This window comes from Erithacus rubecula (assembly GCF_903797595.1).
Source record: "Erithacus rubecula genome assembly, chromosome: 2".
NCBI lineage: Eukaryota > Metazoa > Chordata > Aves > Passeriformes > Muscicapidae > Erithacus > Erithacus rubecula.
In genome coordinates this window covers 103,412,208-103,436,238 of record NC_136685.1, presented here as the reverse complement: position 1 = coordinate 103,436,238, position 24,031 = coordinate 103,412,208, and the positions used below count along the sequence as shown (strand labels likewise).

General features: G+C 40.2%; 1 protein-coding gene across 2 annotated transcripts in view; it reads left to right on the top strand.

The window, feature by feature from the left end:
• Positions 1-24,031, top strand: part of SPTLC3 (serine palmitoyltransferase long chain base subunit 3) — a 77,940-nt gene that overhangs the window by 36,195 nt on the left and 17,714 nt on the right. For both annotated transcript variants that reach the window (XM_079332031.1, XM_079332030.1), the window contains exons 5-8: positions 5,304-5,428; positions 7,577-7,670; positions 15,567-15,672; positions 22,932-23,151. In XM_079332031.1, coding sequence (XP_079188157.1) covers positions 5,304-5,428; positions 7,577-7,670; positions 15,567-15,672; positions 22,932-23,151 — 545 coding nt within the window. The remainder of the gene's footprint in view (positions 1-5,303; positions 5,429-7,576; positions 7,671-15,566; positions 15,673-22,931; positions 23,152-24,031) is intronic.

Here is a 24,031-nt window from a genome sequence, read left to right as displayed (position 1 = left end):
CTGAAAATCTGTGCCAACATTTAAAAGTAGCTCAATCTCATTCACCTCCATCCACTAGGTTTTAAGGCCTAATGTGAATTTCTAGCAAAAAGATAAAAATAGTTATTTGGCCATTCTTTCTTTTACACTGCTTTAATTAGGGCCAGGGCTCATTTTAAACATAATAACTGCACAAACATGAATAAACGTTTCATTTTTCAGTTTGGAGAAATAAATAAAGAGCTGAATTTCCCACAATTTACCGTTTCCAAGTGGGCTCTTAAGGAGAAATAAAGCCACCAAAAGTGACTTCATGTTCATGTATACGTATATACAGATATATATATATGTGTGTGTATATACACTTATTTCATAATCTTAGCTATTTTCTGATAGGATATGATATATATTAAGAAACAGTTCATTCAGAGAGTTCTCTCTTGTCATGTTCACTATCATCCTTTTCCTTTTTGTGCCTACCATCTCATAAATAACTAATCAAGTTTACAATCACTTTATTATCATTGGATCAGGTTTGTTCCTTGTATTTCACCATTGCAAAAATATTCTTTGCAATGCAAGATTAATAATCTGGATAGTCCATGTTCTAGCAGGTGGAATTGAAGGCATCTGTAGGAATTAAGGGTTGTGTGACTTATTAATACCCAAAATATCTCTGATATATGATGTTATCTGCATGCAAATATTTTAATACTTAAGATGCTGCCATACAGGTTTTGGCATGAAGAGGGTGGATTTAAACTGGACATTTCAACCATGTGTTTTTCTAAAGGCAAAAAAAAAAAAAAGGAAAAGAAACAAAACCAGAAGATCTAAATTCAACTGGAAGTTTTGTTAAAACTAATCCACTTTTTTCTGAGAATTACTAAATTACACAGGTACATTATTAGATCTATGACACCCACAGCATCTTTGTGCTATGAAAATCCTGTCATTTGGTAGCAATATTAAGAAAACTTGAGCATTTCCTTTCTATCAAATGATTCATCAAAACCCTTTTATTTTAGAACTCTTCTGCACACACAGTGTTAAATGAGGCAACTGCATAATGTTACTGTGTGCTTCTCTCCCCCTTTCCAACATCCTGCACATTGTGACTTTCCTCTGCTGGTGGCTCTGTAGGGCAGTGATACCATCTCCATCTGATACCAAGGTGTAAAGAAATAATATCATTTCCACAGCTTCTGATTCTTCATCTTGCTATTCATAACTCATCCAATCCTGCTGTTGTAAAAGTGTGTATGTCTGTCAATAATGCAGATTTTTTTCATCTCTGACAAGCATCTTACCAGAGGGAGTTTGTGACCTTAAGTTTCAAATGTGACAAGGAAGTTGAGGTGTTTTGTTCTGCTCCCCACCCTCCTGAGGATGCTGCTGACAAACCCTCATTTTCATACTGTCTAATGGTTCTGAGTCATGTCAGGGATGCATAGGGTTCCCAGCTGCTCTTTTTTTTTTCCTTTTTTTCTTTCAAGGGCTCGTTGCTTGGATCAGTTTGCTCTTCCAGCTTTTGTTTAACTTGAGGCAAGGAGGTATTTTCCTGTCTTCTTTTGGTCCTGGAACTCCAATCATAAAATTCTATTACAGGATACTTTTGCCAGTGTTGGCGGTTCAACCAGTCTGTGTCATTTGTGTGTAAGAACCTGAAAGACTGTGTTGGGCAGACTAACCAGTGGCATAAACCACCTTGTCCAAGCTGAAAATGTCAAGCTAAATAATGACTCTGTGGATCATGGGAAGTCCATTTTCCAGCATTATCTGTCTAGTAGTGTGGCAGTGACTTTCAGCCCAACAGCATGGGTAAGTCTATGAAAAAGCCTGTCAAAACACAGTGTACTTCATGTTCCCTGTCACCAGAGTGCAGTGGCAACTTAATGGAGGGAACTGGGTCATCAGATTTTGAAAAGGAGGGGATTTGCTTTGAGAAGTGTGGGAATCTGTGGAGGTGGTTCCCATTGTGAAAGTCCACTTTTGATATGATCTTTTATCTTAATACTATATAGTCTTGGATCATAGTAACTCCTGCTGTATTTTATTACATACAGCTGTTCAGCAGGGAAGGATAACTTCCAAAAGGATTTAATTTTGTCTCTTAAAGATGCAGGTACTTTTTTTTTTTTTTTTTTTTTTTGCCTTTCTTGGTGATTGGATATACATTGTTTAGTTTGTTAGGTCAAGCCAAGCTGTAGTCAGTCAGTGGGGAAATTCTAATGTCTGTTTATAGGGCAAGTGTAGAAAGTATCTGTGTGTACAGTGTATTAAATAGATATATCATAGATGTATCTAGTATATCACTTCTCATTCATCAGATCATTCATGATAGTAGTCTTGATTCTAGCACAATACAAAACACTTTAAGGGCCAGGATTACCTTACTTGACATCACTAAGGTTGTATTTAATGAAGAGCTGTGTAATTACTGCCTTTCTTATGTAGCTTGAGATGCTGAGATGTTTCAGCTTGTGCCAGTTCCTTTGGATCAAATTTGCATCTGTCTGGTATTGCTGTTTATGCCTGTCATGGTGCTGGCTGTGACCAGCTGGGAATGCTGGTGGACAAAGCTCATCCCAGCAGCTCGTGTCTGACCCCTTGTTTCTTCCACTGGAGAGAGGTGATAGAATTGATGTGATTTATACAGTGTCCAAGGACATCCTTTGTAGAGCTATCTCCTGATATGATTAAATAATTGCATAATTATATGCTTTTTCAGCTCTGTTTAGTGTATGCAGCTGTCATGAGCTTCCCACTGGCAGCACTGGCGTGTTGTACTGCTGCTGCAACACCTTACCTACCACCAACAACACTGCCATGATAATTAACATGATTCAAAACCAGGGCTCATTTTGCAAATCCTTGTCATTCAGGATTTTGTTTTGCTAACCAATTTCCATTTGTATTCTGGGATTTGTAGGCAGTAGTGGTGTACAAAATCATCTGGATTTGCTCTCTGGATTAGTGAATATTAAGTATGAATCAGTCAGTTTCAGAATGAGTCATTCTTCACAATGACAAAATCAATAAAAATAGGTGCAAAATGTGCTATTCCTTTGTGGGTCATCTAATAGGAGCTTTTAACAGAACAGTCTGTATTGAGTCAGGCTTTTCCTGTTTGTAAAAACAGAAAACATGTGATGCAACCCCAAAAAGCAATTTAACTCCACCCCAGTAGTGTCAGACTTACTCCTGGAAGAGTCAGGGACAATTGTGTCATGCCTTAAAATGCCTGCCTTGCAAAGCACATGCTGCTTGTTTCTCATACTTTCACAAACATTTCCATTCAAGCTGTGACCATGGTGCTTGGCTTTGAGCTTCCATTTTAGACTTGATCTTCTTGTGTGCTGGTAGCCCTTGAGTGACAAAATAACATCTGCAGGGAACACTAAGACAGTTGATCCTGCTGGAACTCGGTTGTCTGTGAGTGCTGTAACCAGGGTGAAAACCAGCTGGGCCAAATTTGTAAAAAATACAGAACTAAGCACAGAAATACATGCTGAGTCCTGCTGGGCTTACACCTTAAGACATTCTCACTGACATTTCCAGTGAGCAGCTGAGCTCTGAAGCACTGTTCTGTATTTCACAGAGCCTGGGTGCTAAACAGTGACTGTGTCCTGAGCCAGCTCATATCCTCATGTGCCTTGGCATGCACAGATTCAAAAAATAGCCATCCTCAAAGAGCTTCACACAGGAGTAGTAGAGTTTCTGCGTGACATTCTGGAGTTTCTGGGTGATATGTTTTGTGTCACATTACCTAATTCTCAGAGCACAGAGACAACCCAGCTCCAGGTACATGCTGTGTGATACAAGGAGTGCAGACACTCTTGAAGCTCTGCTGGAGTAGGCTCAGGTCTAGCTCAGTCCAGGAAAGCTCTGGCAAAATCTCAGTAGCACTGCTGCTCTTTACTGTCCATGTAATCCCAGGTTTTCCAAGAAGCTACATGATCCTTGCCCCTTATCTTCCTGCCTGTTGATAGATACTTGTCACATTCTATTTCCAAATGGATGTCATTCTTACTTTAGATATTTAATCAGAAAAAATTATTAAAACACTACTTCACTGAAACGAGGTTAGTGCTGTTGCTGAAACTGTTCTCCTGCCATTGATATTTGATTTTTTTTAATGAGCTCTGCTCCATGATGAAGGTAAGATCATCTTCCTGACTCATCATTCTTGTTAAGACACTCTAGCCAAGTTTCTGCATTCCTCCATTCATCTGTCCTTTGTCCATCACAGTGAACACAGCTTTCTTGTTCCATCCATTGTAATTCACTTTATATCATTGTGCCATCAGCTTGTGCAGTGCAAGTGAGGTAACATATTCACTTGCCTAATTTTTTTCTTCTGTTCTCTGATTACAGCCTTATTTGTAGGGGAAATGCTCTGTCAGAATCCACAGGCCACTCTCTTTTCTTCCCCACAGATCATCCTGTAAGAGTTCCTTCTGCCTTGGTCCCTGCAATGCACAGCCAGGCAACCAAAGACTAGAGAGCTGGCAAGTTGAGATGATTCCTTATGTTCAAAGCTATCTGTTATCTCAGTCTCTTAACACCATTCTTTTGTTTGTTTGCCTTTTGTATTTTGTCATCCTCCACTGTGAGTTGGGCAGGAAGGATACTGCTTTTGCTGGATAGTTGGAGCACCTTACTTGTTTGGAGACTTCAGGCACTAATATTAGATAATTTACATGCAATAAAGAAGGGTCTCTAGTGTTGTGTTATCTTTATGTTTGCTGTTGAGAGGAAAGAAGGAGCAGAGTTATAATCAGTTGTGGAATAGCTTTTACTTTCCAAAGCATAAAAACAGAGAGAATGTTTTTGTTTGTCTATCCAAAATCCTGATTAAGAATTTTGTGCACCTATATAGTCAGGCAATAAAAAAGGAAGAATGTTGTTGTCAACCATTTTTGTTTTCACATCTGGAGAGAACTCAAGAACACCTAAAAAGTTTGTCCCACATTTCCTGCAAAAAGGAGGTATTTTTGTCCTCATTGCAGGGAGACAAAAAGACAAAAAATTAGCCTTCAGAATAAAGTATGTCAAAAGTTACTGTGGGAAAAGGAAGCTTTTTCCCAGAGCAGCTGCTTTGCTGCCCTAACAGCAGCAGTATTTATTTGTTAGCACTAGTCACAGCCAGTTTGCACCTCTTGTATTAATCCACATGCAAAGGATACAAATGGAAAACCCTCATTAGAACTTAATGTCACATAGCTTAATGACACACTTCTAGCCTGTTCTTTTGTATGTCTTGTGTCATATTAACTTTCACAGTTTAACAAGACTTAATATTCCTGTGCTTATTTTTGCAGGCACCCTAGACAAACATGTGGAACTAGAGAAACTTGTGGCCAAGTTCCTTGGTGTGGAAGATGCTATGGTGTTTGGCATGGGCTTTGCAACTAACTCGATGAATATTCCAGCCCTTGTTGGAAAGGTGGGTACTTCCTTCAGGAACATGTAGAACAGTCATTTATTAATTGTTTTAACTACTGTTGCAGTATTCTGGGCTTTCAGTGAGTGGAAAGGCTTGATCGAGGAACAAAGCCTGGTATCAGGAATGTGTGAGTCACAAAGCTGATGACCTTGTGCCTTTAAACTTGCTCCTTTATCATCTGTGCTAGCACTGAGTGTTGCTATCACACATACCTAACTTTTGCTTAAGGATCAGTGATACAGCTCTCTAGCTTCTCTTAATGAAGGTGCTTCTCCCTAAAAAGTAACCAAATGTTGAATGGGTGTTGTGGGATGAAGTATTCAGGCTACTTGCTGAGATTTTGCCCAGCTGCCTGTGATGAAAGAGGATGATTAGGATAGTTTCTACAACACTCTGAGAAAAGGAAAAGCACAATGCTTAGCATTCCTGGTGAACAGAGCTCCAGCCCTGCAGAGAAAGCTGGCAGCAAATGCAAATCTAAAGCTGTGATCATATTACAAAAGTTGGGTTTTTACTTGGTGCTGAATGGACCTCCTCTCCAGCTGGGGTACTCAAAGGCATAAATATCCATCACCCTGTCACTGTGGACATCACAAACAGGTGCACTGTGCTGGCAGCTGGAAAGTGGGAAACTCCTCCTCAGCTCATCCAGATGTGGAGCAGTATGAAGTGTGCCAAAGTAAAAAACATGACCTCCCTCTTGTTTGGGGTGAAGTGAATGCAGTTTGTGCTGTATGACCAAGACTTCTGAAACACCAGCAGAGGGGTAAAGCCACTTCTTCCCTCACTGTTGAGGATGACTGCAGCTTTTGCAGGATCTCTAAAGTACATGCACACAAGTATTGGGCAGGGAGAGTTGCTTCAGTTGTCCAGAACGAGAACTTCAGTCTGCAGCAGTGCTGGAGAACATGTCCAGAGTTTCAAAGGGAACAGATACAGAGAATTAATGAAGGTAAATTTATGAAATTGCAGATATGCAGTGAGAGATACTTAGCTGTGTAATAATTTTCCCTCCCTTACCTGGCTTCATGTAGAGATTCAAGCCTCTATCAGAGGTGGGATATTTAGATATAGGTGGCACAAATGAAGATATTAATGTATGTGTTTTTTATATAGGTATATATATATATATATATTTAAAATTTGGTATATATTATTATACAGTATTATTATATATTATATCTATTACAAATATTATTATATATATTACAACATTATTCAGCTAACCTATGTTTGAGAGATTTATTCTTATGTTTTCCTCTATAATTAAGCCTAGCAGCTACATTTTCTCGTCAAGCTGCATCTACACTTACTGTTAGTTCTGCAAACAGGTCTCTAGAGAGAGTATGTGAGTATCTCTCAACCTAGGCCTAATCTATTATTCCAGAATAAGTTTTTACTTAATTATGTGTTGCCCTTTGGCAAAACATAATGAAACACAGAAAACCATGTTTAATAGAAAGCAGAGCTAAACAAGGGTTCAAGTTTGAATTTCAGCTGTGAGTTCTGCCACTTGTTAATATAATAGACAAATTTACTTCTCCTACATTGCTATTTTTGTTTCTAAAAACAAAATTAGTTTTAAACTGAGTTAATTAATATAAAGCATACTACAGGTCAACTCTATATGCATTTACCAGAGAAAGACTGGTTCCTAAATTTCACTCACATCTTAATGGAGGTGGGACTTGCAAGGCATCAGTGTCTTCTGATCTCATTTCTGCAGTCCAGAGTGCTGATGTCAGTAATCCTCCTCCTTACACCACTGTTATACAGTCTTTATATGTGGGGTGGTGTCTGCATTTTCCTTGCAACTCAAAATGAGCAAGTGATAGAGGAAGCAATATCCCCTGATTTTACTATAAAGCAGCCAGTCTTTAACAGGGCTGTTTGCTGCTTTCCAGTTACAGGAAATATTGGACCCCTATGCACCACCTGGGAATGCCTGAGAATCTGATCCCACTATTCCAGGCTGCCCTTGCAGTGCACCCGTCAGTAAAGTGGCAGAAAATTCATTTCACATTTAATCCTTACAGCCTAATTGGTGCAATGCTCTATCATAGACATGTGTGTATGCTGGCACACACCTGCACACGAGTCAGCAGCCTCTCAGTTCATGCAGATGCTCATTGTACTCCTTCTCCACAGGGCTGCCTCATTTTAAGTGATGAGTTGAACCACACTTCTCTCGTTCTCGGTGCGAGGCTTTCAGGTGCCACTATTAGAATCTTCAAGCACAATAGTGAGTATTGAAGTTGGGAAAATTTAGAGACAGAGTTATTCACACCTCAAAGGCAAGAATGATTTCTTTCAATGCTTACTATGCTGTCAGTTCACAGATTATGCTTTTGTCCAGTCAGTGGGATCAACTGTTGAATATTATGAGTGGTTTCTGATGGAAATAATTAATAGTGCAATACTATAATTACTATTGTGTCTTTTTGACTTGCTGAATGACTATGTGCTGCCACAAAAGTCTTATTGTTATTGTCATTGTAGCCCAAAAAGTAGAAACACACTTACAAAAACATTCCTTTGGTTCCAGCAGGTTCAGTGAAACCAGAATTATCTAAATTTGGCATTCCTTTGAAGTAGCTACTCTGAGTTCCCAGGGATCTCATAGCAAAGATGCAGATGGTTGTCTCAACTGCATCATCCCAAATATTCTTTGAAATAGAGTTTTAGTATAGAAATCACACATTAACTTTGCAATTGTATAGTTGTCTTCTAAAATGCTCGTGTTCTCTAACTTTTATTTAATGTTGCTCTCATTACTGTCAGTGACATTGGGGCTACCTTTGATGACTAGAGCTTGTTCTTTACCTTTATTCCCCATTACAATTCCCTTTTCCATCCTCACTGCTGCCACCAGGCAGTGATTGCAAGAAAGGTTTAGAAGCTAGTGAAGTGGTGAGAAATCAGAAGAGTGGTCTGATTGCCTTTCTTAATGGTTAATATAATCCCTTCTCTTTATTAAGTGTTGTGTTCGGCCCCAAGGGGAGCAAAACTGAATTATGCATATGCTGTAAAAGGCCTAAGGATGAGCTGGAATGAAAAACACAATATAATTATAATATAAAATGCTGTTATAATGAATATCAATTAATAATTTGGGCAAGAAGCAATTTCTGAAGATCATTCAAGGATTAAAGACCATCTGAACACAAATATTTTTACAGAATTATTCAAAGATTTACCTGGAGCATACCCCAACTTGGTCCACTTCCACAAATCTGGATATGCTGAGCATGGTTTCCACACCAGTCTTCTCTCAACTTTTCCTTGGTTGTTCAAAGCCTTATCCCATTCAGTCAGGTTACATCACATCTTGCAGGCTGACCTTTTACCACCCAAATCCAAATGTTCTCAGCCTCTCCACCCACCCATGCTGCATGCAGCCCAGCTGGCTTGTGTCACTTCCCACATCATTTCAGAAAACATTCCAGTTTGAGGAGTGAATTACTCTCAGCTGTGAAGATATCACCTGGAGCTGTCATGCTGGCTTTAAGGAACTCAGTCTGTAACCATCCCTCAATACCTCATTCTCCTCCCCAGACCCTGATACCTAACCAGCTTCTGTTGCACTGACAGTAAATCAAAGCTGATGCTCTTCTGAATAATGGCTGAACCTAAAAATAATAGTGAGCTACCCAAACAGTGTAATCTAGCACTGGGAAATGCAGATCCTTCCTTTAAGGATCTTGGCAAACCTCAGTGAAAGCCCATCCAAGTTCCTTTGGAGAAACTCATTGGTTTCTAGATTAGAGATCTTATTTGCCTGACAGTCTTGTATGCCATTGCTGAGACAGCACTTTAACTTATTTCCAAAATGAAACTATGGAAACTTTTGCAAATATTTATTGGAATTGAGTGACAGCTTTTGTTGTCACAATTTTCTAGTTGTGAACCTAAGCTGCATTTAGAGAGCACTTAATGTGAAGATGCTTCAAGTGCTCATGCTTTGTCTCAGCCCACTCTGAGTTTATCAGCTTGTTAGTTCTATAGTTAGAAAGTTGTGTTTTTTAATATTCCTTTAATCATACCCATGAGTTACACATCACTAACAACTAAAATCACAGGTGCAGAGTTGTGTCTGTTGCCTTGGGGGAAATAGGTTGTGTTTTGGGGGAGATAGCAGTCAAAAGCACAACCCAGCAGGACTGCCTTTGTGGGATGCATGCTTTTATCCAAAATGGAGCAGACAGCCTGGTGCCCTCTGAGTCTGTCAAGGAGGAGTGTAACACAAGTCAGTACAGCAAAAAAACAAAAAAAAATTAAGGACCAAAACTGTGTTAAGTAACCAAAACTTGCAAATTGGGTTGGGAGGGTTCTTTTAGTTAGACAGATGTTTGTTGTGTTAGAGCAGAGCTGTGTTGCTTATGCTCCCAGATTCATTCTTGCTAATGTGTGGGTATGTGACATATACAGGCATGCCCAAATTGTCAGAGTGTGCTCATGCTGTTGTTGTCATGCTTGGGAATAGGGGGATTGAGCATGCTCCATGTCACAGTGTGTAAATGTAAGGTTCCCTGTGCATGAAAGAAAACTTTGCACTTTAAGTTATTGCTTTTAGATCTTTAATAAGCATTGATTTCACCATCAGGTTCTAATAAGCACATAAATCTCTGTCCTCCTTCCTTTCCTTGCTCTGTTATGAAAAAGCTCTTTGTAAAAAAAAATTACACAAAACTTTGTTCTGTGATAAAAATATTTCACAGAAAATAGGGTAAAATCTATCATTTTAAACCTGCTATGAAGTACTTTCATCTTTCAAAGGCTGTACTATAGCTAATTCTGCAAAACTGTTACTTTATTTCAAACCATGAAATCTGTAATAGAGGATTGATTTGTCATCTTTCAAAAGTAAATTATTTTGTTATCAATAGAGAATTATTTCATTTGTGAGGCAAGAAAGAATCTCTACCTATTACCTTAATTATGTATAATGTAGTTCTTATTCCATTTATTCATTATATTCTTATTCATTAGATAATGAAGTTGTAATTCAAGAAGTGGGTAGCTCTCCTAGACATTACACTTTCCATAAAAATCTGAATAGTTTTTCTAGAACAGACAAAATCTTTAGACCTCTGTGCTTTTCCTGGTGAAATAAAAGGCAACCAGATGTTCTTTCCTTTTTGACAAAAACATTGCATGGGTGTATGAGACTGTTTTCAAGCCTTAAAGTAAATAATAGAACAAAAATGTGCTATGAACCTATAAGTCTGTTTTTATTTGGACATAAGAATGTGCCTGCATCCTGCTTGCCATTGAACAATCCCTTCCTTGTAAACAGACAGGAATTTACAGCCTGGGCTGAGAGAAATGCACAGGCACACACACCTACAGAGCATCTGTGTGAGAGAACTGTAAGAGAATATTCCATTTTAGCCCCATAACTAAAAACTTCCTTTCCTGTGGGCTCTCATAGTGTCTCTAGTCTTCTCCCTGCTAAGGACACAGCAGTATTGGCATATAGGTTTTGACTTTTAAGGGAATTTTTCTGTGTTTGTGGAATTTGTGAGGTTTTGTGGTCATAAGCAGCAAAGTTGGAACCCCTGGTCAAGATTAAAATCTAGGGGATTTAATTTTTTTTTTTCAATTTGATTTTTGGCAATCTTTTAAGAGCATCATACATTTAAAAGCCCTTTTTCAGGACCTCTAACCTGGTTAAGTATTGGCCAAAATCCTTGACTCTTCCAATAAAACCTGAAAAGCGAAACCAAACATTTAACCATTAATCAGCCTGTGATTTTATCAAGGGGTTTCTCTCACAGCAGTTCCGGGTCTTATGCTGGTATCAAGTGCTCTTTCAGTGAAAAGATGAGGGTGTTATGGACTAAAAATATCCAAGTGAGTTCTGTTCTTACCAGCCTGTAAAAGAAGGCACCATACATGGCTTTGGATTTGTTTATTTCTTATTCTACTACATTTTTCCCACATAGCATGAAGCAACTCAATTGCAGTCCCGTTTTCAGGTTTAGATTTCCAATTGCATGAACAGTTTGTGGGAATGTTGTGACAAGATACAGAACTCAGGCAATGGGGGAAAAAAGTATTTCCAGTTCTCTTCCTTGCAAGGGCATTTCACTGAGCAGTCAGAGCAAGTGTTCCTATAAGGAAGGCAGGGAGTTGCAAAGATTTGTTAGATGAAAATCCAGCCTGTAATCTGGTGCTTGAATCCACATCTGAAATGGGAATTCCTAGCTGCTCCTTATGCACCTTCTCTAGGTTGTGAAAGTAGTAAGGGATTTTTTAGTATCTCACAGATCATGTGGTTGATGACAAGTGTGTGATGCAGGTGTGAGCTGTCCAGGTTTCCATACAAAATACAGTTTCCAGCTTGGACAACAATTGTGAATTTGTGTTAATCCAACTCTCAGTGTACTCAGTCAAATTACTGCTTTGGAGTTCAGATACAAGTGCCATGAGGAGTGCACAGCTACCTGGAGGAGTTGTAGTTAATACTGAAAGAACTAGGTGGCAGAAGACCTTCACCTTTCAGTGCAAATATATTCTCCAGCTAAAAAGAAGGAAAGAAATGTGGAAGAAAACAGCAGAAAACTAAGTGCAACTAATTAAGTAAGCAAATAAAATAGGGTGGAAATGAAAGAGATAAAGAAACAGGTAAAAATTAGAAAGAGATCTCTTTGGTTGCAAAACCCAAAGAGTTTGCAGTGGCTTAGAATAGGATGGTTCCTTAATTTTTATTTTTTTTTCCAAGTGTGTAGTAGCCCTTGACTTTCAGAAGGGAGAGCAGTGTTACAGCTATTACAGAGCAGGATGAAAGGCACATCACCCACTAAGGTTTTGTGCTCCTTGAAGCCTCTGGCCACTATCAGGGACAAGATTGCTGCCCAGATAGGTGCAGCCTGCTCCAGCTGGGTGTGTAATTCCCTGTGACACACACAGACGCCGTGGCAAGGAGACTGGTCTGTCCTGCTCCCTGCATGCTGCGTCTGCGTTTGCCCTCTCTCCTTCTGGAGAAAGCCACCTCTGACTTGCCAAGTGTGGACAGGGAGCTCTCTTGAGCCAGTGCCCTTTACTTTCAGGTAGATGGGTATTTATTGAGGGGCAGTGTCAGGCTGTTAGTGTGGCTGCAGTTATCACCACTCCCACGTTCCAAAGATATCCCTGTGTAGCCACGGGGTCGGTGCCAACCTGCACGAGAGTGCAGGAGGGGAGAAACTGAAAATCAGAGTTACAAGCACGAGGTAAAAAGAAGAATGTGACAAGAGTAGTAGCAGCCTGTTTATTTTAATTAAACAGGCTTCAGCTGACATCACACAGGTTTCCAGCCCACGCAGAGGAATGGTGATGACATCCCCAGCATTACAGTGTAAGGATGAGGGGTGGAGATGCTGTGTCTCCCTGAGCATGTCCTCCCTCCAGGAGCCTGCTGGCTGTCCCACCTGCACTGGAGGCAGCATGACACGCTGCCTGCCCAGGTCCAGACTCGCTCCAGCCCCCTGGCAGTTTGTGTTCTTGGTATTACTCTTGAAGTAACTGTGAGAGATGCCAAACAAGGATTATGCAAGTCCACCAACCCACTGATAGATCCACTGTACCCTCTTAGAAAACTTTATCCTCCATATCTGGGCAATATGCTATAAGGAGAAGGGGGGAAGTGAAACATGGATAGATTTGGCTGTGCTTTGACTGATTAATCAAGTCAAATTCTTTACACCACTTCTAGGCTGGTGAGCGGTTGTTGGCCATTGCCTCTGAAAACCCTGGTCTGGTGATGGTCAAACAAGAAAGGACTGTTATTTTCTCTATAACTGGTTATTCAGGATGGACTCCTGCAGCTCATCATCTTAATGTCCTAATGCCGCTCAATCTAACTATATTTAATGGGTAAATAATTTGATTCTGAAAGTCACCTTGGGGTTGTGCTGTTGGTTTTCCTGCTATTCAGTATATCCCACTTTCTGAAAAGATTAAGTGCAAGCACATAGAGCACTTTGTTTTCCCCTTGAAGAACAGAAGCAGCCTTTTGTGGGGAATACTTTTGTGGGAAAAGATTTTTGCTTTCTTCCTATTTCCCCTTTCCAAATGAGGCACAGAGTTATTATGTCAGTGAAATCCATTTTCACCTGGACAGATTATGTGTTGACTATTACAGGCTTCAGAAAGGGTCACACATACATGTTTTTCAGAATGAGACATCCAAAAGAAGGTGAGATAGCCCCAATCCTGCAAACAGGCATATTCTTAGCCTGTACTCCAGCAGGACTATATTATGTGTAAAGTCAGGGGAGCTCATCCCTTGGAGAGGTTCTCCCCAGTCTGTGGTCTCATATTCCACAATACACAGAGGACCTATTCATAGCCATGCGTTTTTAAAACAGAATTCTATACATTTCACTTCATCTCCTCTCTCATTTTTTTTTCTTTCTTTTCCTGTGAATCTGCTAAAACAACTGAATCTTCAAGCCATGCTTTTAGCTCAGAGGCAGAATGACTTTTCTGAAGTCGAGAGCCAATCTGGACTGACACATAGAACACTGAATTGAAAAACCCTGTTTGATTCAGAAGAGGGTTTCAAAGGTCTCCAAAGGATTTAGATGACAGTGATATCAGTAGTGAATCATTTGGTGGACAAAAGGAGGTGTCCAAATTTTACTGTCTGTCATCCTGAGGGAGGCCTTTAAGAGGACTTCTAAATATTCTCTACTTGAAACAAAAGACCCTGAGCAGCTGCAAATGCTCTGGTTGCTTATAACTTTCCCTTATAAAGCACCAAAGAACTTTTTTTTCCTCGATTGCCATCTAGTGGGAAGTGTGCTGCCTGCATTGCACCATTCCTAGCAGCATGTCCATCTCAGAGCTCACTGAGCTGTGCAGGCCATTGTCCCACTGATATTGTCCATGCCTGTTTTGTAGAGCACAGCAGGGAATTGCTAAATCAGATGTAGAGTACATCACTAAACCTTGCTAGGAATAGGTGAGGCCTTCCACCAGGATGTGGAAGGGTTCAGGTCATAACCTGGCCATCTCTCAAGGCACAGGTTATTCACAGTGGGCAATTAATGTGCAAATGGCCCCATTCGCCTCAGGTAGAAACCAAACTTTGGGTCAATATTAATATTTCTAAGGTGTATTTTTTTTTTCCCCTCAGGTTAAGTCATTTTACACATTAACTTTGTGTTATTGTAGGAGGTTGTATCAACTGTGTTGTGTTGCTGAAGCAAATGGGGTTATATTGTGAAAAAATGCCATTGATTTTCTCAGCCCACAGTTTGAGCTGATCTGTAGTTTCTTGGGTATTATAAGACTCTGTAGGATGTTCTTGGAAAACATTTTGAAATGCCAATCCAGATTTTTGCAAAATACCAGAATAACTCATTTTGAAGAATGTCTATTCATTGAAAACACCAGACTGCTGGTGCATTGAGATTTGCATTTGGCCTGACCCTGATTTCTGTGCTATTTTTTCTTGCTTCTTCCATCTTTTTAAAAATGTCAATGGCTTTCCTTCAAGAACTTTTTAGATGACCCATATTCAGCCCTTAAGGAAGCCCTTAACTTTGTTCCAGGCCTCCTTATATTAAGTCCCACCAGTGCCAAATTAGTGTATCCATGCATGTGCTTGTGTCCACCATGTGCTTGTTTCTTCCTCTCTCATCAGCAACCTTCCACTTGCTTTCCTTCTTGAGAAGGACAAAACTTCTCTTGCTGCCATCCTGATATGCTTCATGAAACCTTGTCAAAATCTTTGCTGAAGAAATGCTTGTTGTTCATGAGCTTGTGATTGGAAAGCAACCAAAACTCACTACTGAAGCCTTGATAAATTATGAGTATCATAATCAGTTAGCCTCAGTACTGAAGCAAAGTGATTCCCTTCTGCCTTTAAATACAAATGTAGGCTGAGTATTTCTTGAAGTTTCCCAGATCAGGTGAATAACTAGAAGCTTTTTATAACTTCTTGTCACTAAGTTGCATTCACACCCATGAAAGGAATTGTTGGGTCTTGCCTACTAATAAAGGAAATTTATATTTAGGACACGTTTGGTTTTTTTTTAATATTGTCTTTTTCTGTATAGGAAAAATAGCACCCATTAGAAAACTGAAAGTTCTTGTGAAAAATATTTGTTAATGTTTTTCCTTCCTCCTTTTTTCTTATTTTTAAATAAAGATATGCAGAGCCTCGAGAAGTTGCTGAGAGATGCAATAGTATATGGACAACCTCGCACCCACAGAGCATGGAGAAAAATTATCATCCTCGTGGAGGGCATTTACAGGTATGTTTGTGCTGTAGAAAGATGAGTTTTCTATCATCTCTGAGGACTGAATTGATGAATTGGGACAAGCTCTGACTCTAGGTATCTGGGGGAAAGCTTAATGAGAGTGGAAGTTACAGTAACATTCTGTGATCTCATAAATATGTTGATTTCCATTATGAAGTACAAGAGCCTGGCTGTGGGTGGACACAAGATGGACAGCCAGTCTTGAGTTTTCACACTTTTATAAGTTTTGGTCCATTTACATATTGGGGTTAATTGTCCAATTCCAGCTCCAGGTTCTGCAGTCCCATCCTCCCAGACTGCTCTCCTCAATTTGCTGTTGTTTACAATTTTGGACCTGAAGCTGCAACGGTGTCCTTGGTTCTCGGGCTGGAAAAGGATTGTTTTGTCTGACTAAGCTGTGAAGAGAATTTGCTAACACTTTACATGAAGTTCAGTTACATACAAATGCAGTACAGAATATGGAAAATAAAAAAGCTAAAACTAAGGCATCAGTGGAGCTATGGTTGGGGAGTTCTACTGAGTGAGTAATCTGAGAATTGACTTTCTAGAGTTGTTTGTTATGCGTGGGCAGATCAAAAGACAGAATGCAGAATTGATCAAGCTCTGCATACTCAGTTCTTGCCCAGCTGTTGAGTTCTTAATTCTCAACCTAAACTTAGGTTATGGTATCAGCACCTTTTTAGTAACTTCTGCTGGATCTAATAGACTCACACTTTAACAGTAAAATTGAAAGACTGGATTTTAAAGAATTATATAGTGATGTTGAACATTGCCCTAGTCCCTGGAGGAATTCAAATGAGAGAAGTGCCTTTGAGAATCCATCTGATAATAGCAGCATCAATAATGCAATGTAATTATAGAGCACCTCAGACAGATAGCTATGGTGTGGTGCAGCTCACACCCACCAGAAAGGCAAACAGTCACTGGAGTTGAGCAGCAGGGCAGTGGCACCAGCCGTGCTCACCATCCTGAGCTTCTCTGGCAACTGCTCCAGGCTGGAGAAGGTCATTGGGAAGGCAGCCAGGGGGCTCAGGGAGGGGGAGCCACTGATGGGTGGGAGTTGGGGAAGGGAAAGGCAAGAAGGGCTGAAGAAGCAGAGTTTGGACAGCAAGAGAGTTTGCAGGGGTCTAGGCAAGGCTGCTGTGGTGGTGACAGGAGATGGGGAAGAGGGACAGGGGTGGTTTGGGGAGTAGCAACACCTGCCCCAGAGAGAAGGAAACCAGAACCCCTCATTCGCAGGACATGACAGGGTTTATTAAAGTGGCATTAAAATTTTATGTGTAGGGACTGTAACATGTGTTGCTGAAATGCAGCCAGTCTGGATGGGCAGTCACTCATGCCATTTTACTGCAAAGTGCTGGCACAGCTTCACCAATTAGGTTTTTTTTTGAAGAAATCTTTTATGATCTCATGTCATCACAACTTCATAGCTGTCAGTGCTTTCTTTTTGCCTAACATTTTCCATGTGCAAAGAGACCAAATCAGTCCTTATCTAAACACCTGTCACTCAGAGGTGAAACAGGTCAGCAGCAGATCAGCTGATCCAAGGCAGGCTGAACGTGTTCTTTCAACCAGAATAAACAGAGCAAAACTACAAATAAACATCCCTTGTCACTACTAAAAGAAGGCTGGGATTTAAGGACTTTGATCGTGCAGAAATTAAGTGGACCACCAACATTTTACTGACAAATGTTCCCATTGGTCACATGGCTGGCAAGGCTCCAGCTGCTGAGATTTGATCACTTTTAAATCCTTTACCCTGAATATTGACCACTAGGAAACAAGAAGGTAGACTGGTAACACTGAGGGATGGATCAATCCAAGCAGTGGGACAAACCTATTGTCAGCTATTTAACTGTGCTAACTTTTATTTCCAGATTTATGTTGGGTGTAGAGTTTTCTTTTGCTGCAGTTTTGCAGTTCATTCTGAAATGAAATTTAAATTTCCAAATTTCAAAGAACCATCTGTTGGAATGCAAAATAAAAGCACGTTAAACCTCAGAGTACCTACTAAAAGGAACCATAAAGTTCCTTCAGGTCCATAAAGGCTAAATCATGTTAAGACTACTCATGCCCTGAGTGTCTACACTTCTAAAAGGCATAAAATAAAATAAAATAAAAATCAAGCTCAGCTCTCTTATTGGGAGCTATCCTTAGCAGTAGCTAGGTTGGTTGGTTAGTTCAATACTCTTACTCTTCTCATGTGTATGTTCTTTCCTTTCTTGGCCCAGGGTTTCTGAAAGACTAAAATTTTCCAGCCCCATCTTGGCTAATGATGGTTTTCTTGAGACTTTGCCAAATGCCAAATTAACATTCATCAAGAGGGTTTAAGAGGAGTTAGAGTGTAGTTAATGTATTCTTCTTACAATAGTTAATACAGCTTTTTATTTTTTACTCTAAGTTTTGCTTCAAGGACAGCAAATATAGAATTTAAATAACTTGGTCAGAGCCATTCCCCAAGTTAAAATATCTTGATTTGCAAGTTTGGCTTGGCAATTTTTACAGAAATGCTTTTTCCAGAGATATAAAAGAAAACACTAAGCTTTACTTCTTTAAAAAAATATTGTTGTATGGGACACCATAGTCTTAGTATGGTGAAGTTCATGGTATGGAAAGAAATTTGCCTTCTGTTTCCATTAGGAGTACCTTAAAGTGTTTACCCTGTGCATAAGCCTAGACTTACCAGCTGGCAAAATTTGAAAAGGGTCATTGTTAGCCAACATGAGCATTTTTGGAAATCAGACTTGTGTTTGAAACCATAAACCACAGATTTTGCTCTGTTACAACTGAAGGCAGAACTGGCTCCTCGACTTGGGAAGCACTCAAGCTACATGTCAAATAAATAGCGTTAAGTACATGTTTGTTTGCTTTATAATGTCTCTATTATCTTAAAAAGAAAAAAAAATCATCAAAAGTAAATGTAACTCCTAGTGAAAGCTGGTTCTCAACTTGAACCAGCCTAGGAGCAAATATATTCCATTTGTGTTCCAAACTGAGGGAGACCATCTAGCCATCAATCTTGACTCCAAAAAGCATGAACAAGTTTTGGCAGTGACCAGGGCACAAGTTAAACTGACTTGCTAATTCATATTTTTATTATTTGAATTCCAGCTAATGTTTTCCTTGGCTTCTACCATTTCCAGTTCAGGATTAATCAGTTGCTGTGTTCTTACACGGCTTGTGGTAGGCTTCTGCTCTCTTCCATGCATATTTACTTAGGAGTCAGATAGGCCAAGGACCAAGGCAGAAGTTATGGGGCATCAGAAATTGATCAAAACAGATTAGTTTTCATTTGTTTTTTCCTTACGTTTAGTTTAATTTGTGTATTTTCCCTTCCAGCTAAGAAATTAGCTCTGATCAGTTAGATATTGTCCAATGCCTTTTCATGTGCATTAGAAGTTCCTTGGGATTCAGTGCCAAAAGTGTAGGAAATTTAGCAGGGTTATTTTTTATTTCCTGAGCTTAAGTGACTGGACTTCCAGAAAAGAATGAGGTAACATTTAATGTCTTTGGCCAAGGACCAGCATTAAAGGTTAACATTTCTATAATTTCAGTGTTGAAATAGAGCTGTATTTAAGGGCAGAGTTGAATGATTTCCTTAAAATTATTGCTCTAAACTACAAAACAGAGATTGTTGTATGAATGTATAAGGTTTATGTAAGAAAACAGTACCTAAAGTAACTGTTAAAGTGGAATGTATATGTCTTGTGGATAGCAGGCCATGAAAGGAGGGATTTTTCCCAATTGCAAACTAGCCTGAAAGAGGAACAGATAAACTCTTCAAATGTTGAAAAAATAGTGGTATTCTAGGGCATTTTTAGAGATGAAGTAGATAAGAGGTGGAATATTTGTAAATTAGTCTTCCTGACAGGGTAAAAGAAAAAAAAAGGAAACTGTGATACTGTAGTAGAATGTAGAAAACTCTTTTCCCAGGAAGTTCCAAGATAAACTGGGCAAAAACTACCAGTATTGTGTCAAGGGCAAGCCTGTGTTCCAAGTGAAGTGACCATCACAAGCACACACCTGCCATTTCTCAGTGCTCCTGGGCCTACAATTCATCAGCTTCATCAGAAAGAACATCAGTGGTTGGATGGGGATTGAATCAAGTTTCAAACCAGAGTGTTCTAAAAATTTGGGATTATCTCCTCGTATCTGGAAGTCCATTCAAACTGAATGTGTACTACCCCAAGGTTTTGTGCCTGCCCAGCACACAAGGGAGATGAGGGTCAGCTGCAGTCTAGCAGCTTTCCATCCCTGCCACCAAGCTAGGAATTTGTGCTACAAGACAGGGTGTGATACCACATAATGAGAACACCTGGCCTGGGCAGAGACAGCTTTAGTTCATCTGCATCTATGGGATTTTTTTATATGCCCTGTGTGCTTGAGCAGATCTGGAAACAGATCTATGCATTTGTACACAAAGCCCAGCCAGGGTGAGACAGAACCAGTGCTGCTCACTTTCGGCTCTTTGGTTGAAGCTCACTTGACATAAACATTTACTGAAGGATTCAGTAAACTTTCCATTTGAGCTACCCAAGGGGTTATGTGAAGTGAGCTTTATCTTGAGGCAATTCTAGAACAGAGTGGTGTGCATATCACTAACCATCTCCCAGGGTCAAAAGAGAGACCAAGACCAGAGCAGGCAGCAAAACAGTTCTCATCTCTGCCTCCAGGAGGGCTGAGACACGTTGGAATGGCAGCACAGAACACAGACATGACTCCAGCAGCACTTTTTCTGTTCCATGGACACTTCAAGGCCACGTTAGGACCTCTGTCAACTGTTGCATTTATCTAAAGTCAGCATCTTTCAAGAGCAGTAGATCAAAACTGAAACTGAATACAAATGCCTTGTTTAGCTAAGCAGATTAGAATTCCAAGAGAAATCTCCTACTTACATGAGAAATAAAAGTTTTCATTAAATCTTCTAAATGGCTAAATCTTGCATCAGCCATGTACCAGCTCCATGTATTCTGGGATTCAAAACAACTTTCCTTCTATTAGGCAAATATGCAGTATTTTTAATTTACTATTTTTTACTCTTTTTGAAATTAAATGCTGTCTCTCCTGCCTGAATCTCCATGAGCCACTAAGCCAAATGATGACATATAAATGTGGAAAAACTGTTCTTATCCTCCTTTGTCTGGCTGGTGTGCCCAAGCATTGCTGGAGGGTGGGATTGCAGTTTGCAGAGGTGCTCCTTGGCTCTCCCTGCAGATCAAGCAGACACAGATGAACACTGCCAAGCCCAGCACATACAATGGTGCATGTCCAAGCACACCCGGTGGCTCAGTGTCATTTTAGCTGACTAGTGCTCTGACTCTGAGCTGTGTAAGGACTCTGGGCTCTGCCCTTGCATTCACTAGGAAAATAGCTGTGGTGGTTTAAGTTGCTTCTCCCCCAGCTGCCAAGTGGTGTTTGGGAAAAGTGAGAAAGCCCAGCCCTTGGGAGCTTGCAGTACAAGCCCACCCTTCTTTTCTGCAAGGGACCATGTTGCCAACACACAGTCTCACAGCTGCTTCTTTTATGGCTGGGCAAGACAGAAGGACAAGATTTGTCAGCAGTCACCAACAGCCAAAAATATGCCTCCAGGCACACACAGCCAGCCTCTCTGAACCTCCCAGTGTGAGCAGCACAGGCAACCCTTGTCCATGGCTGCTCCCCCATGCTGTTGCACTGATGGAGACTTGCCTTTGGGCAGGTCTCCTTCAGAACTGGAGACCAGTTTCCAAGCTTACTCAGGAGACTAAAGGATGAAGAAGGACTAAAATTGTCAGAAATTTCCCAAGTGCTAAAAGCACATCATGCTCTTTTTATGATGCCAAACTTCCAGCTGCACAGTATAAGTAAAGTGGCAAAAAAGCAGCTTGTAAAAGCCATTGGTCCAGGATCCAAAAATTTCCAAGACGCTATTTATTGCACTTCTCTTTTGTACTTGCTATTTGGGACCAAAGTCCTTGTTTCTAGTCATCTGAGGCTTATTGCATTTGCAAGTGGATACACCTTAGCTGTGGGCCTTAGCCACAGAGCCCTGGTTTTTCTGGCAAACAGCACACTGACTTTATTCTTGATAGGAAGTTTTTGGCTTTTAAAGACCTGCTTACTTGAGCTGCTGGAAAAGACGATTAACTCATTATGAAATTAATCCTGAGTGCATTTGAGCATATCCTAGCATAGTGGTAGTCACCTCACAAAGGTTTTCAAGACACAAGTCTTCACAGTAATACTCTGCATATATCATCTTTATGGGATTAGAGGGCATTTTTTATTTATCTCCCCATGGTTTCATTTTGCTGGATACCTCCTCTGTGCCTTTCCATTTACTGACATGACTGCCAACAGTGTGAAAGATTTGTCATCTCATTTCTATAAATCTCAGTACACCATTAATCACAGAATCATGGAATGGTTTGGGTTGGAAGGGACCTGAAAGCTCATCTTGTTCCAAACCCTCCTGCCATAGATAGAGACATCTTCCACTAAACCAGGTTGCTCAGCGCCCCATCCAACCTGGCCTAGAACACTGCCAGATATGGGGCATCCACAGCTTCTCTGGGCAATCCATGCCAGTTCCAAATATTTTGTTTTTCTGCATGGCTGTAAGAAAGAAAAAAATAAAGGAATGGAAACTTTTTTCCTTTTGATTACTAGGTAGTAGGCTACATTTCCTAAAAAGTACATCGAAGCAAAAATTGGCAAGACTGGATTTCAGCTGCCTGTTTTAATCCCTGATTCTGTGAAGACTGGGAATACTTAGAGTTTATGGCACCAGCTGTGGGTTTCACATGGCCCATCTCCAGTGTATGTTGGACCCAACTCCTCTGCACCAGATGAATTTGCTCTAGAGATGTTATGCCCAAATATTGCCACAGTAGCTGACGATGAAGTAAGCAAGGACCAGACTGAATTATAGCAGTTCTTTATAATATTTGTTTTGTAGAGATGAACTGTAACGTGCTGCTTAGGTGAGTATCTCCACCTTGCTTTGCACCTTTCATTCTCTCCTCTGATGTGTTGACAATTCACAAACATTCAGAGACTCTTTGACTGCTTCTGAATGTTTGAATTCTAAACCTGTTGAACCGTTTTGTACTCACCCTCAAATGGGAACGGGTTGCAAGTTTTCTTTGGCTCGTAAGTAAAAATTCAGATTCCAGAAGGACTTTGGCGGAGCAAGGCAGTGAATGACTGTATTTTCTGCCAGTGTGGGAAGGAGTGGAGGGTTTGTTGTTCACCCTGACTCTCTCCACGTGCAGCATGGAAGGGTCCATCGTGCGCCTGCCAGAGATAGTGTCCTTGAAGAACAAATACAAAGCCTACCTCTACTTGGACGAAGCCCACAGCATTGGTGCAGTGGGAGCCACGGGCCGAGGGGTTGTGGAATACTTTGGGATGAGTCCCGACGACGTTGACGTGCTAATGGGAACGTTCACAAAGAGCTTTGGCGCAGCTGGAGGATACATAGCTGGCAAAAAGGTAAAAGGGAATCGTGGACTGTTTCACATCAGTGGGAACTGCTTTTGTATGATATATTTCAGTATCTTTTTGGACAGACTGCTGAACACGAGCGCTGTTCTAAAGTTAGCATCATTTTTGCCTGGATCCCAAATGCACATCAAACAGTTAGACTTTCTTATTTTTGTCTCATGTTCATATTATGTAATTTGCTTGAGTTGGGTTATTCTGTGCCACCCTGATGATTGTTGTTTGTCTTGGAAATGTTTGGGCATGTTGTGGTTGGCTAATACACTTCCCTACATTAATTTGCATGTGGATTGCTCATTACTTTGTTTCACATTTGTAAACAGTGTATGGAGCAATATTGAGACATCAAAACCACAGTTTCATCCACTGATAATAAAATTCCTAAAGAGTTGTGGATTGACATAGTTGCATTTTTTAGGAGAATGGAGAAAGAGTTTACTGGGAGCTTTTTGCAATAGTAAATTCTATGTCCTCAGTTGCTCCTCGTACATTAACAAAACAATCTCTTGCCAACAACAGATGTCAACAAAAAGTAGAGCTGAGCTTGCTTTAACTGGGGGTGTAGAAGAGAAAGCATAATCAGCACCATTGTGAAATGTCATTGGTTTTGTTGCTTGACAGAGAGATCAAATGGTTGCTGATTATTTTCTCTTTTCATACCCAGCTGAATGTATTTTTTAAGCAGACTGCTGAATGAGTGGGAAGCCTGTTTAGACAGCCCATATGGTTGTTGTCAGGATAACACTAATAGGGGTAGCCCTGCAGTAGAATAAAAGGGCTATAAGAAAGTATAAACCGTGTATTTCTTACTGATTTTTTTTGGATTTGCCCCTGGAGATCTTAAAAAAAGTGTCATATCAAAAACCAATTT